At 43.0% G+C, this 18,435-nt stretch overlaps 1 protein-coding gene across 1 annotated transcript in view; it reads left to right on the forward strand.

The window, feature by feature from the left end:
• ATP9A (ATPase phospholipid transporting 9A (putative)) overlaps window positions 1-18,072 on the forward strand; it is a 63,603-nt gene extending 45,531 nt beyond the window's left edge. Inside the window, exons 17-28 of the mRNA XM_037402298.1 lie at window positions 798-881; window positions 1,939-2,109; window positions 3,975-4,073; window positions 4,357-4,446; window positions 4,591-4,735; window positions 5,256-5,320; window positions 6,103-6,258; window positions 7,649-7,713; window positions 8,515-8,623; window positions 9,902-9,959; window positions 12,084-12,287; window positions 13,404-18,072. Coding sequence (XP_037258195.1) covers window positions 798-881; window positions 1,939-2,109; window positions 3,975-4,073; window positions 4,357-4,446; window positions 4,591-4,735; window positions 5,256-5,320; window positions 6,103-6,258; window positions 7,649-7,713; window positions 8,515-8,623; window positions 9,902-9,959; window positions 12,084-12,287; window positions 13,404-13,540 — 1,383 coding nt within the window. The 3' untranslated portion in view covers window positions 13,541-18,072. The remainder of the gene's footprint in view (window positions 1-797; window positions 882-1,938; window positions 2,110-3,974; window positions 4,074-4,356; window positions 4,447-4,590; window positions 4,736-5,255; window positions 5,321-6,102; window positions 6,259-7,648; window positions 7,714-8,514; window positions 8,624-9,901; window positions 9,960-12,083; window positions 12,288-13,403) is intronic.
• Window positions 18,073-18,435: the final 363 nt, after the last annotated feature.

Here is an 18,435-nt window from a genome sequence, read left to right on the forward strand (position 1 = left end):
TCCTGCGTGCGGAGGGTTTCTTACGCGACTGCTTTTCTCCTTCCAGGGGAACGCGTGACAAAGCTTGTCAGTGTGGCAGAGTGGCCATAACTGCTAGACCATGGGCGAGCCAGAAGGTTACTGATCTTGGCAATTCATCATCCAAGTACATGCACAGTAACAAGGAAGTTCAGGTGCAAGTTCAACATACTTAGCGCAGAATAAATCCTGTAAAATAAATGGATTTTGCTCAAAACTGATTGCCACTCAAGGTGACCGAACTTCTCCAGAGTTTGGTCCTGTGTTTGGATTTAAGACTAAAAGGTCTAATTTCAAAACTACATTTGGCAGCTTTGTACTGGGATATGTGTGTTAGGTTAGTAGTAACCTTGACACAGAGTTCATAGGGTAGCTTTGGTTACTGATTTTCCCCACCCCCAAACCCTGGTGTTAAATGGAATAGTACTCCCTTGGTCTTATTTTAAAGAGTCGATGGCCAAAGATGTGAAGTCTACAAATCAAAGGCTTGTCTCCTTGGAGACAGAGAAAATGAAATCAGTGGGCTTGCTTTTGCCACACTGGTATAGCACAGAGGGCATTTCTGATCACTGGGATAGATTACAAACCGTTGCAGATCTTTTTTTTCCTCTCGGGTTTATCATGCACTTTATCAGATGTCATATACTCACTGGGGCTGCTCAAATGGGACGGTTATTTTCTTAACCTGCTATCTTATATTGCCATCTCTGCAACGCTGTGCATAAATCGTCTTAACTTGAGATTGAGTTTATGGTTTACAATGTGATGCTTCTTTCAAGTGTGGTAACATGGCTCGGGAAGGCCTGAGGGTTCTCGTCGTAGCCAAGAAGTCTCTGACGGAAGAGCAGTATCAAGACTTTGAAGTAAGTTTTTATTTGTTTTTTAGTTTGTTTTTAAACAGACCATCACTGAAGCCATTCTCACAGACCTCTTATTGATAATGCTGCCTCTCATCTCCCTGCTCCTTCTGCTAGAATTGCCATTCTTCAATGTCTTGTCTGTTCTTTTAATCAGAGTTGCTTTTTAAGTGATATGTATGAAACTGGATCCCAGCCAGGACCCTCCAAAACAGTTCCTGAATCCTGCCTTCTTATAATCTTTCATGGTTATAAATTCTGCAAATGTTCATCATTTGTTAGACAAGTTGTTTGTGTGTGGAAACGTGTTGGCTTTTCATTTTCATTGCTGCATTCCATCATCCAGGGAAACTACAAACAACCAGGATATAACCCGGCTGGGCTTCATGGAAACACAGGCTTCATGAGTGCGGTTTGTGAGATAGGTCTCTACTCACAGCACTGATTTGCTTACCCCAGGCAGACAAAATGTGAGGAACTGTTTAGTTAGATGCAGAGATGAGAGTAGAAACGGTTAGGATTCTCTATTGCTGTCATTTGTAGATGGTTTCGTTGCAGAAACCGTGGCTACCTGTGGTGCGAGGGATTCGCTTCCAGGCTTTCTGCAGGTGTCACTTTGGCAGCTGCCGTGCATTTGTGTGCACGGGGACGTGCTGTGCGTCGCCCTGCCCAGCTGGAACAGGACAGGGACAGAACAACAGCTTGAGAAATGTCCACCTTATTCTGTAACACACACGTTCTGTTCGCCAGCCATTACAGGTGGCATCCCCGAATAAAATAAGTAAAATTATCTTGCCAGAGGTATACTCGGTATTTTTAAGCTTAACACCCATCAGTAGAAATAAACCTGACCAGTTTCTCTGTAACCCTTTTGATGTCATACACTGACCTTTTGGTGTCTCCATTAAGAGTAGCTGTTGTGGTTTTCTAGCAGTGTCTGCCATTAACAGGGGCAGGTTGGCTGGTTACCCCTCGTGCTGGTCAACACTGTGTTCCATAAAAATGCAGGCTGCTGTGTGAGTCAGCGCGGCTGTGTCTGCTCTGCCCTCTGCTCTGCCCTCAGGCACGCTATGTCCAGGCCAAGCTGAGCGTGCACGACCGCTCCCTGAAGGTGGCCACGGTCATCGAGAGCCTGGAGATGGAGATGGAGCTGCTGTGTCTCACCGGCGTGGAGGATCAGCTGCAGACGGATGTCAGACCCACTCTGGAGACGCTGAGAAATGCTGGTATCAAGGTCTGCCTAACCTGATGTTATCCTTAGCAGGAGCACTTGCACCCTCTGGAGTATGTGGTGTATGGTCCTACAGCTGGTAAATTAAGATACGGCGGGGCTGGCTGAGGCATTTTAGATGTCGCTTCAGGAACAGAACACGCTGGAAGTGGTATATGCTAACAAAACACATGGAAGCGTGTCACCTTTTGTGCCTTTCTTCCCCTAACATGCTCTGGCTCCTGCAGAGAAGCAGCAGGATGGCTACAGGAGACTTGGGCGCAATTGTTTGTTTTGGATACTTGTGTGAAACAAGACCACTTTGGATGTGCCTCATGCAGGAACGCCTGTGCTGGGGTTGAAGCTGTGGATATTTATGTTTTCGGTAGCCACTAGAGGGGGGCTGAGCCAAGGGAATCGAGGCTGGACTGGTTTGGTTGGGTTTTTTTCCCCCTCTCCAGCTTGCTGGGCTCCCGCATCCAAGATTCGGACACCTCTTTGCTAAGCACAGAGGCTGTAGGAACCGGTGGGATGCGCGCTTAGTCTGTCTCTCTGAAAACTTGTCAGTCAGATCCTGGAATTGCAAAAGGAAAAAAATAATGGACTAACCATTCGGTTTTGGGCAAGAAAAGTAGGTAAAAGATTCTGGTTGTGGTGTTTCTGCTTTAAGTAGCAAAAGGAGCAAAATCCTTTAGCCATGCTGTGAATCCAAAGCAGGGCTGTGTGTTTGGGATTTAGGTGGGAAGTGGAATTCAAGGCTTGGGACAAGCTTCTGAAAGTGTTTTTCTGTTAGGAAACAGCAGGGACTTGGGCAGAGAAGCAAGACGAGCGGAATCAGAGCGAGCTCTTAGCAGCGTTGTGGCTTTCTCCCTTTGCAGCATAGTCCTGGCCACTTACTGCAAAGCGCTTTCATGTTTTCTCTTCACCTTGGCTGGAGTCGGTGTCGGGGTGTGGAGCACGTCGTGGCACAGCGAGTGTGGCACTGCTGAGCCCTCCTTGCAATGCTACAGTCGTTAGGGTATTGCATGCAAGGAGTAAATCACGAGTGAAGGCAGCCTTGTAATTCATTACAGGGACCATCTTGTTAAGATCAAATCTCTTTCCAGCCTCAGATTATTAAACAAATAAGTGAGTCTTTGTGTGTTTTTTTGGTTGTTTTCTTTTTTTAAAAAAAGTTTCATTAAATATTCTTGGGCGGTGTCTTGAAAGAATAAAAACACCAGTGGAAAAAACAAAACTCTGATATATTTACACTGTTGAGGGAATTCCCTGCCAGATTATAACAGGGTATTGCTGCTGACACTGCTTTCTAATGCCCCCCCTCACCAGCACGAAATAAAAGGAGCAGTGTATATTTAAAAAAAAAAAATAAAAAAAATAAAAACCCAACACAAAACAACACAAAAAAAAACCCAAAAAACCAACCCCGACCAACTTAGCCTGTTCCAGACGCACACATCAGCAGTGAGCTAACCCCAGTTGCATCATCCACATTTCAGGCAGGGCCATGAGGGATCTCTGTGGCAGGGCCTGCTGCTTTCAGCGTACAAGAAATGGCTGGGGTGGGACACATGAGCACACGCACACGCATTCTTTAGCTTGCATTTTGTGGGTTTATCGGCAGAATCTTGATATACTGCAGGTGGGGGAAAAAAAAAAGTTATACGTAGTTTGTAACTTCTTTGCATTTAAGCCTCTTTAAAAGCTTTGCTTGCTTTCAGGGTGAGAATTTTCTTGTATGTTTTAAAATAGGGCTTTTTTAGAAGAATATTAGGGTATGTATTCTAACAGTCCTTTTATATGCCTGAACTGGCAGGTGGCACTTCTAGATGTGCTGCAGATGTGCTTGTTAAGTTTTGTATTTAATACATTCAATATTTGGATTTTAGGTGTGGATGCTGACAGGGGATAAATTAGAGACAGCCACGTGTACGGCCAAGAATGCACATTTGGTGACACGGACACAGGACATCCATATATTCAGACTAGTGAGTAACACCCACATACCCCTCTCTCTAGACTTGCTCAGGACCCCAAACTCTGGGACAGGAGTGGTGCTGAGATCACAGCTGTTTTTTCCAGCAGTAGACCCAAAATATTTTTATTCTTTTGACCCACCTTTCTGTCCCCTGAGGTTTTGTTTATCTGCATGCCCTGAAAAGCTCAGTGTGCTGCCCTCTCTGTATTACTTTTGCTCCCTCTGAGACTTGTTTATTTGGTTTTTCATCCCAGCGGAGCAAACCCTTCCTCAGTTGCCATCTTTTCCCGCAGGTGACTAACCGGGGAGAAGCCCACCTGGAGCTGAACGCCTTCCGTCGGAAACACGACTGTGCTCTGGTCATTTCTGGGGACTCGCTGGAGGTAGGCTCTGGGCAAAACGCGGCGGCCGAATTCTGTTGGGTTTTTGGTTTTTTGGGGGTTTTTTTGTTTTGTTTTTTGGTTTTTTTTTTTAAAGAAACTTTCAGAGCACGAACATAGGTGATGTTTCTGATCTCTGTAAATCAGGTGTGTCTGAAGTACTACGAGTATGAGTTCATGGAGCTGGCTTGCCAGTGCCCTGCCGTCGTGTGCTGCCGATGCGCTCCAACGCAGAAGGCGCAGATCGTGCGGTTGCTGCAGGAACGGACTGGCAGGCTCACCTGCGCCGTTGGTAAGGGGCTACCCAGGGAGGAGGGACCATCTAGGATGGTGCCTTGACTGTTTCTTCTTTTCAAACTTGAACACAAAGTTTCTGACTGTTTCGAACATCCCCTGTCATCTCATAACACCTGGAAATGCTGAGGTAGGGGAACAGTGGATTTGTGGGATGATCGAGAAAATGAGATTTTGCATATGGGAACTTCGATGGCAAACTGCTCAGAAATATTTGGGGTGGTATCTTTGCAAAACTTGGTCAGGTGAAGTGCCGTTGTTAAGGTATGGACTTTGTTTCAGCGTTGTAGGTATAATGGTACACATACAAGTCAGATAAAGCAATCCGTGGCCGGGGGGTGTCTATTAGAAACAGAACAAAACTTCTCAGGAATTTAATTCCACGATTTCTAATCAAAATCCCGCTTTTGTTGATAGGTTTCTTTTAATATTAGCCTGGTGCAGATGCCTTTGGTGGGGTTGCAAGTCGCCCCCTTTGCTTAACTACCCGTGTCTTTTGTCTGTGCTCTGACCTGCAGGTGATGGAGGGAATGATGTGAGCATGATTCAGGAGGCTGACTGCGGCGTTGGAGTCGAAGGGAAGGTGAGATTACCTCATGTTTAATAACAATTCCTATGGCAATTCAGAAGCTAGTGCACAAGTAACGCTTAAATGAATCCTCAGAAATTTGTGTGGAAAAGTGAGAAGCTTCCACAAGAATAATCATCAGAGCAATAGCCCCTTACCATGAAAAATAATGTGGCTGTAATGGATTCTACTGTTTAATAGAGTTCTTTATTTGGTTCTTGGCAGATTCCTGGAATCTGGATCGTTGTGGTTCATTTGGTTTTTTTTTTTAATCACACGTAGATGCTCCAAATGCTGGAGTTATAATTAGTCTGATAGCATATACCCTACATGTAAAATTAAAACCTGTTTATATTTGTTTAGAAAGCAAACTCTGGGTTAGAGCTCTGGTTCCTGCACGTGGAGCTGCTTGGAGCGGCAAGGCTGGATTTGGCGGCAGTGGAAAGACTGCTTGCAGTGAGCCAAAACACTAAAACGAGTGAACTTTTGAGACTGAAAATTTGTGTTCAAAACTGACTTGATATGAGTGTCCACGTTAACATGCATGTTGTGAATCATAATCCAGAGGGTTGCTTAGACTTGGAGGCCAGGGTTCAAATGGGAATTCTCCTCATATTTTTGCTCTTTGCTTAAAAGCCACAGTGGAAGGGGAAAGTGCCGAAGTAATAATCTCCCCCACCTAATATATTGTAAATTTTCTGGAAATTCTGTCAGTGATAACTAAATAATAATACAATATTATTTAGTTTCCAATCATGAAATGATCTCATTATGCTTTTACTTGCTGTTGCACACAGGAAGGAAAACAGGCATCGCTTGCAGCTGATTTCTCTATCACTCAGTTCAAACATCTGGGTCGTTTACTAATGGTGCATGGAAGAAACAGTTACAAGCGGTCTGCGGCGCTCAGTCAGTTTGTAATCCACAGGAGCCTGTGCATCAGTACCATGCAGGTAGGTGGGCTGGCCTGAGGCTTTTTCCCACGGCCAGGTGAAAAAGCTGAATCAAAAAGTATAGGTTCAATATTTCATTTTTGGATGCAACTGTTTCTTCTGATAAAAATGTTGGTAGGTTGGAACATGAGGTTGTTACTCTGATAGGAAAACACATAAGAAAGTTGCTGGTATAGAACAAACATGAGCGACTTCTCCAAAACTGGACAAACAATGTTCTACCTTGGAAAACACTGCTCTCACGCGGCACGCCGTCGCTGCTGTTTGGTAATGGTAGGAAATACTGAAAATCTGAAGCAGGGCAGTACTCTCACGGCCACTGCTGAGTAAGTGCACTTATTTTCAGGTGTGTTTTAACTTTGGCCTCACTATTTGAAGGCCTTGCTTAAGCAGCTGAGGAGGACCTGGCTGACTCCCTGATGAGGTTACCGAAAGCTGGGTCTGGCACGTTGCAGAGTGTTCGCAGGAGCTGTGCCACGAAGGCTGCTGGAGCACATACGAACCTTCCCAAGCACTCAGCAGCTCGCTGCAGCAACGTGGACGCCGTCTGTTCCTCTCCATTGCAAAAGGAACCTTAGAAACAGCTTTGGTATTCACAAAACTTACATCGCTCCTGTGTGCGGAGCCTCAGCGTAACAAAAATGCAATTGCCAGTTGGCAAGGAGAGTTGAAAAAGATTTTGAGAGTTCATGAGCCAAATTCTGTTCTTAGCTGTGGTGACTTGAGTGAAAGTTACAGTTAAGGACAGAGTTTACTTTCTGGGAGTTGTGTTTCCATGCCACAGTGTACCGATACATTCGTTAAAAACACAAAGTATTTTTTGGGTAAAATATTTTTGAGAAGGCTGGTTCTGCCCTCTGCCCTTGTTTAGAATAATAGCACCAGAGACAAAAGGTTCAGACTCAAGGGACAGTCTAGCTTACTCTGCAGCTAAAAACAAGAACAGAAAACAAACCTGTAACTTCTGACAAAAAAAAATAATTAATCTTGAACTCTTTGGAGTTTGTGTTAGTGAGTGTTCCCTCTTTTTACATTGCAAAAGCATCATCCAGGCTTTTACATCCAGGAAGTACACACCTGACCTTCTCAACATCTGGATAGCTTTGATCAAACCAGTGGGCTTTGGAGGAAACTCTTTATGTTCTTTTCTGTGGAATTACGTTACAAAGAATTTTCCAAGCCCAGCTTTCCATTTTTGCTGTTAAACATAGCTTTTATCTAAGGTTTGTATAGGAATAAAAAGGGTTGATACTACATTCTTCTGTTTTCATTTGAGGAATTTGGAGAACCCACTGCCAGTGTGCTTCAGTTTGAACAGAGTATGTTTTTAAGATGTTACTTTTACTGCAGTATCTTAATGCCTGAAAAGCTTATTTCTTTTCTTTTCTAGGCTGTTTTCTCATCAGTATTTTACTTTGCTTCAGTTCCTCTCTACCAAGGCTTTCTCATCATTGGGTAAGAGCTCTTTTTAGTGATAGTGTTGAAAACCTGTGCATAATGAATAGTCTTGGGCTAATTAACATGCAAGGCATGCACATCTCCACTCCGCGTGTTTCACAACACTGCTTCAGAAGATGGATGTGATCCTTGTCCCCTTTCTGCTCCTCTGCACTGAACAAAGCCACCGAGGCAATGCAAACGCTTACAGAAACCTTTCCAAAAGGACAGTTGGTTGCAGTCAGAACATGAGATGCCAGCCATCCTCCAGGGACTGTTCCTTCAATCCCAGTAAAAAGCAGAGGGATGGTACTTACGCTGTGGTGCTTGTGCAGCAGAGAAAGCCAGTGCCCAGCTCCTGACAGTGTCAGAAAGGGAGCACAGCCCAACCGCTTCAACAGGGGGAATCGGTTCCTGTCTTAAATCCCATGGCTTTATAGGCTTTCGACTACGTAATTAAAAACCCAAACAGTAAATTCATCTCCATTGCCTTCTGACGCAAACAGCATCAAGCCTGAACTGTAGAGCAAACTTCGGGCTGGGGACAGGTTTGTCCTTGGCTCCGCTAATAACCCCATAACACCAGTTGCAATACTTGAACCAGTCACCTGTGTATGAGTGTTTGCAATCAAAAGCCATTCAAAAAGCAAGTTCTGCAGGTTTTTCCTATATGCAAAGCTCTGGTGGGTTCCACTTGCAAGTTGTTATTACATGTATGTCACTTGGCACTCCAAGGATACTCTTTATTTCCTTCCTGAAGACTAGCATTTCTGTTTCTACACTTTTAGATAATTTACTGGTCTTCTACCTTCTTCTCAGGTACTCCACAATTTACACAATGTTTCCAGTGTTCTCTCTGGTCCTGGACAAAGATGTGAAATCTGAAGTTGCAATGTTGTACCCAGAGCTCTACAAAGATCTTCTTAAGGTGTGGGAAACTTTTGTCTGTTTCAGTTTAAGGCAAGATCCTCATCCTGACTGGAAACTTTCTAAATGTGTAAAGTCAAATATATTATCAGTAGATACAGAACTTTTATCATGCGTTTTCAGGCAAAATTGTTTTAAAGGCAAATTTGAATTAACAGATACAACCAGATTTCCTGGCAGTTTGTTATTGAATGCTACATGAAATACAATTTATTAAAAATGGCTGGGGAAATAGAAGTTCCATTCTGTGGGAAATTCTAAGGATTTAATGTTACCAGTTTGTTCCAAAATAAAGGGGAAAGAGAAATCGTCGGGGATTTGGCACTCTTCTGAAGCCAGAAGAGGGGATGGGGGAAAGGGATGTGCTCATTTGGTGGAGAGTGAGTGATCGCATAATTTCTTGAGTAGAAATTTGCCTTGAGGGTGATTTAAAAAAAGACCTAAAGGTTTGGCTACTGTACCACTTCTGTGGCTTTAGCGTGAAAGTTGGGTCCTTCTCCTTAGACAGAGACAATTTCTGATGTTTGCCATAGAAATATCAGGAAGGTAAATGTTGTCCTAGGTTCCTTTTTTTTTCCCTTGGAAAATTTTTTGAATAACTGGGGTATGCAGACTGGGAACATCTTTCTTAATTGAAGGAAAGGGTGGACTGAGTCTTCAACAGATCCTTTCCCTCAAGGATTTCTGTTAAACAGATACTCTTAGAAGCAAAGCCTGTTGTTCCAACAGCCTGAATAAGTCTCCATCTGGTTTCACTTGTATGTTGTCTCTTATGTCATAAACCACTAATTCTCCAGCTATCCTTAGGCCTGGTCTAAACATAGAGGGGGTTTGTACTGGTATAGCTTTATTGGCTAGAGGTGCTTTGTTGGTGGTTGTTTTTTTTTTTAAACCTCTCTGCCTTCAATATGATGGTGATTTGTGTGTGTGTCTAGAAATATAATATTAATATATTCGTATGTATGTGTATACACACATGTTATATTTCACAGTACAGTGACTAAACTCATGAGACATCTTTTTGCATTGAATTAATCATGTGTGCAGTAAGGATGAGGTTGTACTGTACTGTGCGAGCACTGAGCTTCCGCAGTCCCAGGCCTCCTCCAGGCACCATGATATACGAGAATAAAGAGACACTGCCTCAGGGTTGGTTGATTTGTTTTGTTTTCCTTCCAAATCACCTTCAAATTCTCTTTTATTAATTGCCGAGTTGATCTCTAAGTGAACATTCATAGAAGAAAACCCCAATGGTCTGGTTTTTTTCTTTCCCCCTTAGGGACGACCGTTATCATACAAAACATTTTTAATATGGGTCTTAATAAGCATCTATCAAGGTAAGAAATCAGCTTCTGCTTGTGCCTTTAGATGTTATAATGAATACAGAATATCCAATTTTTTGTATTGCAGAAGGTTAAGTAAGGCATGAAGTGAATGTAGCAATTCATCCGTGGGATAATGAATGAATATGTGAGGGTGGTGAGACCCTGGCACAGGCTGCCCAGAGCAGCTGTGGCTGCCCCATCCCTGGAAGTGCTCAAGGCCAGGCTGGATGGGGCTGGGAGCAACTGGTCTAGTGGAAGGTGTCCCTGCCCATGGCTGGGGGTTGGAACCCGGTGATCTCTAGGGTCCCTTCCAACCCAAACCATTCTGTGTTTCTATTCGGTACTTTTCTTTTTTTTTTCTGTCATGGAAAATGTTGGTAGCCTTATGAAAGGAAGAAATCATCTAAAATGAAATATTGGTAACAACTGGTCAAACCTGTCGTAGGCAGTGATGTAGAAGTTCAAAGCATCATACCTTTTCCCATTGGGACCATCCTTTGTAATTATGTGCCGGTTCCTTTCAGTGCTTTAACTCCATCTGCAAAGTAGAGCTTGTGACTTTTTTCCCTTCTTTTGAAAATGGTTTTCAAACCTGTAGGTTATACAGGTTATATTAAGCCAGGATGCAAAATACAGAATCTGTAGCTTTGTGTATTTTATCTAAACAGTGTCCAAGAGAAGTGGCAATAGTTCTGGTTACTTCGTAGCCATCTATAATGAAGGACTAGAGTAGAGCTCACGTTCTTGATCATATTTTGTACACTGTAATTAGGCTACCAAAACAGTTAAGCAAATGCCTTAATTACAAAAGTGGATGTAGTGATTGGGGTATATGTCTAAGAAGGTATTTTCTTTCATTTTGTCTTTTTTTATCAAGTAACCTCAGACTCAAATACTTTCTAGAAGTGTTTATCAGGGAGTCGTGGAAAACATGTATGTATATGAAGCTATAAAGCTCAAATGGCAATATGATTCTGTGACAAAAATTCTTGTTTTCCAAAGCCCTTTTATTAGTAAAAGTCAGAATAAATGTGCCCAAAAAAGCAGACAATTCTTACTGATTTAATTGATACTATCATCCTCAGCAGAGAGCGAATCCAAGAATGTAACAGCTCAGTTAGCATTATCTTCTGAAATCTAATACAGTAGAAGCCTACAACAGGGATAACGGTCTTCTGATGCTGTATAAATATGATGCCAAAGCCAAGGCATTTATGAAAAAACTCACAAGGGGTGGAAAGCTAAAGCCAGAAGGGTGATGCATCGAGGGAAAGATTTCTTGAGCTAAGACCGCTATCTGGTTACAATATTTGGTTAAAGTGACTTCACTTCTGATGTGCTAAATAACTAGAAAACAGCAGGCCAAACAATTGGGCTCGTTGCTAGCAGAGATGAGCCTGACCGAAAACTTGAGCAGTCCTAAATTTTGGAAGGTTCACAGCTGGATTTGAACTTTGTGGCTCAAGCTATAGTCACTTGCAGGTTTTCCTTTCTGAAACTAGCCTTGCGTGATGGATGTTGGTGCAGATTACTCATGCTGCTAACATGAGTTATTTGTGCAGGTGGCTGTGTGGGACATTGTGAGCATTCCCTGGCTAGCCAGAATGGGAGCACAAAACAATGCATCATTAACAGCTCTTTAATGTGTACTCCTTTCAGGGGGAATTGTAAAGGGGAAGAGATTTTGGCTGAAGTAGTACAAAGAGAGGCTAACTTGTAGCCACTGAGGTCTTCAACACCTTGCTGCTATCTGGGCACTAAGGCAATGCAGTAGGTTTTGCAAATATTTGATCTTTTAGCTTCTAAGTAATGACTAGCTGCTTTTCTGGGAGGATAGAGTTTTGTGATGTTAGAAATCTCCGGTTGCCAAAATAGCATGTATTAGTTTCCTATATCCATGTGTCTACGAATATGATAGATTGTTATAAAAGTCTGGGCATCTCTGCTGTAACTTTTCCCTGTCTTCTCATCAGTTCTCCTAAATAGTAACTGATTTATTGTCATTGCATTCATCGGGTTTCATGAAAAACAGTCTCAAGACATAACAATGTTTCAGCCTTTCCAAGACCTAACAGTGGGTTTTAGAGCTTAGACTGGTGTTCGAATAAAATACCCTAATGTTCCGTTCCCTTGCAGGTAGCATCATCATGTACGGAGCACTCCTCCTCTTTGAATCCGAATTTGTCCACATTGTTGCCATTTCCTTCACGTCCTTGATCCTCACAGAGTTACTGATGGTGGCATTGACGATCCAGACGTGGCACTGGCTCATGATAGTGGCTGAGCTGCTTAGTCTCTCCTGCTACATAGCTTCTCTGGTCTTCTTACATGAGTTTATTGGTAAGGTTAAATGCCTTTTCTCCAATCAGTTAGTTTATGACCCGAATAGTAACAGGAGCTGAATTGAGGTCAAAGGCTGTTGGTGAAGCCAACGATGATTACAATGACAGTAGTTCCAACTAAAATAAGCTCTGTTTGATTTGGAGACACTTGAAAGGTATTTTATGGTTCCTTCTCATAGCAAAGTGCTAGAAGAGGTAAAGGTGGTCAGTAGCCTCCGGGCTGCCCAGTGAATCCCGTCCACACTGTCAGACTTCACCATGCTACCATACGTAGCAGGGCTTTTTATTTCCATATGGGAATTGAACTTGAGACTACAGATTGAAGCCTCTGTTGGTTTGAAAGATTTCATCTTTTAACTGGGTGAAGGAGCTGCCTCCTAAAACTTGTCTGCTTCGCTGGGGCCCTTCTCTTCTGGGTTTGGGTGTTGGATCTTTTTTTTTTTAGTTGCCTGAAACAGAGCTAATCCTTTTCCCTGGCTAAAGGAAAAAGGGGTGAGGAATTCCAGATTCCCCCAGTAGCTGTCTAGTTGCAAATACCAGGTCCGTAGGGTTTGTTCCAGTGTTTGCTCAGGAACCACAAGATGTCACTACTTCTTCCGTAAAGCTCTTTGCTGACTCTGAAGTCGATGAGGATAACTTCCCAGTGGGCTAGCTCTGATCTCTTGCACTTGGGTATACCAGCTCCATTTTGAACGATGCCTCAACTATGTTTTGCAAAGATTCTGAGGTATTATAACAGTTGAGAGATGCATTTGCCGGGCTACCAGCAAAGTAGCAGAAGGTAGCCCCTGGAGTCAGAGGACAAGTAGTCCCTTTAAAGAAGCTCAGTATGGCCAGGAGATGGATAGCCCTGTTTCGGATGGGGTATGTGTGGGCACTTGCCTGTGGGGAGCTGCATGTCTTGCTGCAATGTGCTGTGCAGAAAGCTGTACCTTTTGTGGAAGAGAAGGGCAGAAGAGTTTGGGGAGCCAGGTGTACCGTATGAGCTTTGAACTTGAGTATGGAGAAGATGAGGGTACTTTAAGAAGCGTTGGTAGATGGAATTGCTTTTCTGTACCTCTTCCCAGAACGTGTTTCCCATCTTTGTTGAATTTGTGCTTTTCTCTTTGTGCAGATGTTTATTTCATTGCAACTTTGTCGTTCTTGTGGAAAGTCACTGTCATCACTCTGGTGAGCTGCCTTCCCCTCTACGTCCTGAAGTACCTGAGACGAAGGTTTTCTCCCCCAAGCTATTCAAAGCTTACGTCCTAGGGCTGCTCTCATTGCACCCAGAGACAGATACTGCACATGGCTGAGAGACAAAAATCATGTAGTTGTTACTATAATGAATACGTCCGATACTTACATAAGGATCATGTGGTAATCTCTATTACATGCTGCTTTATTGAAAAAGACTTCACAGCTGCCATGAACAGAAACCTAAGGATAAAAGGGAGTTTTCTGAGGGTAGAAGCACTTGTTAGTTCATTCAACTCTTGTCACTTTTGTTCAAATTAACTGGGGTCTAATGCGTGTAAGCGTGATGATGGTGGGTTTCTCACGCATGGTTAAAAGTATCTGAAAGCTGCTAACTGACCTTGGAATTTACAGTTGGCAAATTTAAGTTGCTTTTTTAAGTAACTGTGCTGTTCCTTGGATCGTGTTATGTTGTTTTATATTATTTATCTTTGATATTTATATTTATCTATCATTCTTCTTACATCTTGGAAATCCCTTAATGTAGGTGATGCACTACACTGCTGTCAGCTGATTTCTGGTTTATGGCATGCTGTTTCCATAATGGGCCTCCAGCGTGTCAGGTCTACACACACTTGAGAATCTGAGCGTGCTTGAGATTCGGTCACCCTAGTGATTTTGGAGGTGTCCAGTCATTGATAAATACAGAGAAATGGTAGTAAAAAATGAAGAAATTCATTTTTGTTTAGCTTTTGTGCTTCCTGTTAAAAGGGGCTGGTGACAAACTGTATTTATTTGTATAGGAGAAAAATATCCAAACTAAAGCAAATCCTCTTTGGAAAAGAAGTTTGCAGTTGATCAGACTTGAAATGTGTCGACAACGTGAGAAGAGACTCGTACTGTTCTGCAGACAATGTGGCAGACGTGTCTTGAATCCTTGGAGACTGAGAGGGGAGGTCACGGAGCTGCTGCTCCTCACAGCTACACGAAATCTGGTTCCTGTTAGGATGAAGCTGCGAAGATGAGCTGCGAAGAAGCCGAGGCACTCCGAGGTGGATGTTGTTCATGACATGCTCCCTGCAGAGGCAGTTTTTCAGAACCTTGCACTGGCTTTGCTCTAAAACCTAAACTTGAATCGCAGGAGTGGGGTTTGTATGAAGGCATTAGGCTCACGTGCAGAGCAAATTTATGTATTTATTTTTAGTTTTCAAAGATTAAACTCAACGAGTTCTGGCTTTGTAATAAGCATTGGCCCATGTTACAACACGGTGAGGAGAGCAGCACATACTTGGCTGCTCAGGATAAGGTCAGAGAGTTGCAGGAATCTTTTACGGTTGGGTCCGTGCATCAAACATGGATGAGCTTCTAGTGGCAGCTGTCCTCATCTAATGGCTGTTTAGTCTGTGCTAAATTAGCTGCTTGCTGTCTCATTCCCACATCATAATAACCACTGTCGGAGCTGGCATTGCTTGGCGCCGTTGTTGCTTGGCTGCGCAGAGGGACCAGGAACGTCAGAGCCCCGAGCCTGGGCTCCCTTCTCCTCTCCCAAGGCAGCCCTTCCAACTTGGGGTGACCAGCAGAAGGTCCCTGGTCGTCTCTGTGCCATGCTGAACCTCTTTAATGGACTGCCAGCTTCTGTTGCCATTGCTACAGGCATTCCGCTGTCGCAAGCAGCACAATGCTGCGCTGGAAGGTCTGATGTGAAAATCAGTGGAAAATGGGAGTGTTGTTTTAAAAGAGCTGGAGTCTGTGTTGACCCATGGTGGTACGTCTTGAATTTTCAGGTCTCAGATAGCCGTGGCTTGCGTGGTTGATGTGTGGTCATTGCTCCAGGGAATGTTTTGCACAACCTGACCTGCCTTCCTTGCTCTCAGAACCTGTGAGTAAATATTAAAGAGCAGAGGATGCAAGTTCCAGAAGATACAGGGGAAAATTGGATGCGCTTCATAATGCGTGTGGCTCGGGGCGAGAGGAAGGTGCAAGTCTGTACGACCTTGGAGTTAATTCATGTGGGGAAAACCCTCTTAAATGAGAAAAGTGTGTTAAAATCCTTCGGGAATAAGATCAGCAAATGCTCTTTTAATCTAACCAGTTTTTCTTTTGTGCCAGCCTTCTGACTGGGCTCATCTGCAGTCCCAATACATAGCAGCCACCTTCAGAAACAGCCGTCGGGCTAAGGAAAACTAATTCTTATATTCACCTTTTCATAATACTTTGAAAATTTCCCTTTTTCCTTCCCATCTGATTTATTCTTAGGGGAAAAATAAATACAGATTTTTACTTACGTGGCATGCCCCGTTCATGATGGGAGAAGCCCTCGTAGCTCAGCATTCTCAGTGATGTGTGTCGCAGAGGCAAAGCAGTGCCTGAACGGCCCGTGGGGTGCTAGTGGGGCTACCAGCCTTTTGTGAATTATGCCACTTTGCCAAAAAGATACTTAATGTTGTCCTCATCGTGACTTGCTACAGCTCCTGGATAGCGTCAGCCGTGCAGGTGTTCTGGAGTCCCCGGTCAGCATTTGATTTAAGTACCTTTAAATATAAAAATCGAGACTTTCTTTTGGCCAGTTCTTGTGACTGAGAAGTCGAGTCCCTCTTGTCCATTGGCAAACCCATCGCAGTACACAGCTTTGTAAAGCCCTGTCCCTCTCTAGTGTGTATTAGTAGTTAAATGTCCTGCAAGAATAACAGTGCCATGCTACTGTATGTAAATATTTGAGACGTATATATGGTAGAATTCACTGTTTCCTGAAGTCAATACAGTTTACACTGAGTGGACCATATTTGCAAAATATTAGCTTCCACCAAGAAAGGGTGTGAATTGTGATTTAATTTATATTTATTGAATCATAACTTTAATAAGGAACACATATTTAATGGGATTGATAGTAATCTGTAGCTGTGTTTTGGGGTGCAAATTATGTTCCTTTGCAGCTAATTTCTTTGCACAAGGTTGTAAATCCAGGAAGTAATTTCTGTCTGGGTAGACACTGCATTTCTTCAAAGCGATCAGAAAATTAAAACTGCCATTTAACAAACAGCAGGAAGGTGGAATGATTGTTGTATTTTTCAAGTTTAGCACTTTATGTCTGCAATCTATTTCTCTTAAATTATTTTAAAAAATTTCTAAAAGCAAAGTTTAATACATATGTTCATATTTATTGTACATTTGAATAAATGGGTTCTCTGCTGGAAATTTTATTTAATCCCTTTCCTCTAGTATGCTGATAATTTGTGCTTATTGGAAGTGAAGCGTTGCTTTCTTCTATGTAGTATCTTGTTTGTAGCCTTACTTAGTGTTCTTCCTATTCCTGTTTTTTAGTTCTGGTTTATGTACTGTAGCAGTTCATACAAGTTGTGTGCTTTGGGACCATGCCCCGAGCGATGCTGTAGGGTAGCAGTGTCCATCTCCTGGTGTGCTCTTGCTTCCCAGGGCTGCTTTTGGGGAAGCCAACGCTCCGCGCTGTGCCGCTGCAGTGCTTAGTTAATGTGGAGGAGGTTTTGGGACAGGCACTGCTCTCTTCTCGCAACTCTGCAGTAATTACAGGTGTGTCGCAATCCTCCTCATTATTTTTTTTTTTTCCTTTTTATTCATTTCCTCCCTAGAGCTTGTCCTGTTTATCATTGCAAACGTTGGTGTTGCTCGACTCATAGTGCAGTTGAAACACAGCATTCAGCAGCAGCAGCAGCTTAAATCTGTGCAGGGTCTTATCACAACTGGGCTGAGGAGTGATGAATGACATCATCCTTGCCTTGAGAGCTATGTGCTGAAAGCTGCAGCTGTGGCTGGACCAAACTGAGCAGCACCTGAGGTGTTGTTTTTCTGTCATCTACTGAACTCTCACAATTAAACGCCATGACAACCTCTCTCGCCCCGTGCAGCTGCTGAGGAGAGCTTTGCTATAGTTGAGCTGAGTTTGCCAGGGAGCCCCACAGTTAATGTGTGAATCCCTAAAGCTTGTCGTGTGGCTTTATCTTCGGAAGAAAGCTGCTGCACCATCTGATGCATCGTAAATCCTTGCTTTGTACAAGCAGTGCTCCGAGCCAGGTACGTGAGCTACTGTTGCACGCAGCTCACCGTCACAGGCTCCCTGTGCACAAGTGTTTGGATGGGTTTTGACTCGTCTCCGCAGTTGCTGGGGATAGTCCAGTGCCCACTAAAATCTTCAGCATGAGCTGGATGGGCTCTTTTTGTTTGTTTGTTTGTTTATTCTTAGTTATTTCCTAATTACTAGTGTCTTTCGCATGAAATCCTGGGTTCTACAGCTTTGCCGATATGGTCCATTACTACTGCCTACTACAACTTGTGTACTTATATGCCTTTCAGAACATTTTTAATTGTTAAAATTGTTTAAAAAAATATGTTAAGTTAATTTAATTTTTAATCGGGGAAATGAATTCTGGTGTCAAAATGATATTTACTGTGATGCCAATGTTTTGTACCTGTCGTCTAGTTAAACAGTGTGTAAATACTCTTGATTCAAGAGAAATATGAATGCCAATTATTTATTGTTCTGTGGAGTTATATGTTGCAGATGTGTAAGAACTTAAAAGGGAATGTTGTAAAACAAGGTGGAAAAATAAATTTTATGCAACTTCTTTACTTCATCTATGTACACAGTGTATGATGCACCTGGGTTGGTCCTGGTGTGATCAGTCCAAGATGTGTTTGGACAGAATTGTAAGTATATAGGTCGAGTGACATTGTGGCCCTTTAACTTGTCTATGTGGGAAATGAATATCCACGGAATGATCAGTACTTTCTGCTGATGAGTGTAGACCTACTTCATTAAATTCTTTTCTATGAACAGTTTGCTAACTGTCTTAACAGGAAGGGGTTTGGGGTTTTTTTGGAGGGGAGGGGAATGTTGATTATTGGCTTTTTTTGTTTTGGTGGTTTGGGTTTTTTAAGTATTGGTGTAAGCTTTTGCTGCCCTTTATTAGTGCCTTCTTGCAAGACTGCTTTCTGCA

Source organism: Falco rusticolus, chromosome 10, assembly GCF_015220075.1.
Source record: "Falco rusticolus isolate bFalRus1 chromosome 10, bFalRus1.pri, whole genome shotgun sequence".
Lineage (NCBI taxonomy): Eukaryota > Metazoa > Chordata > Aves > Falconiformes > Falconidae > Falco > Falco rusticolus.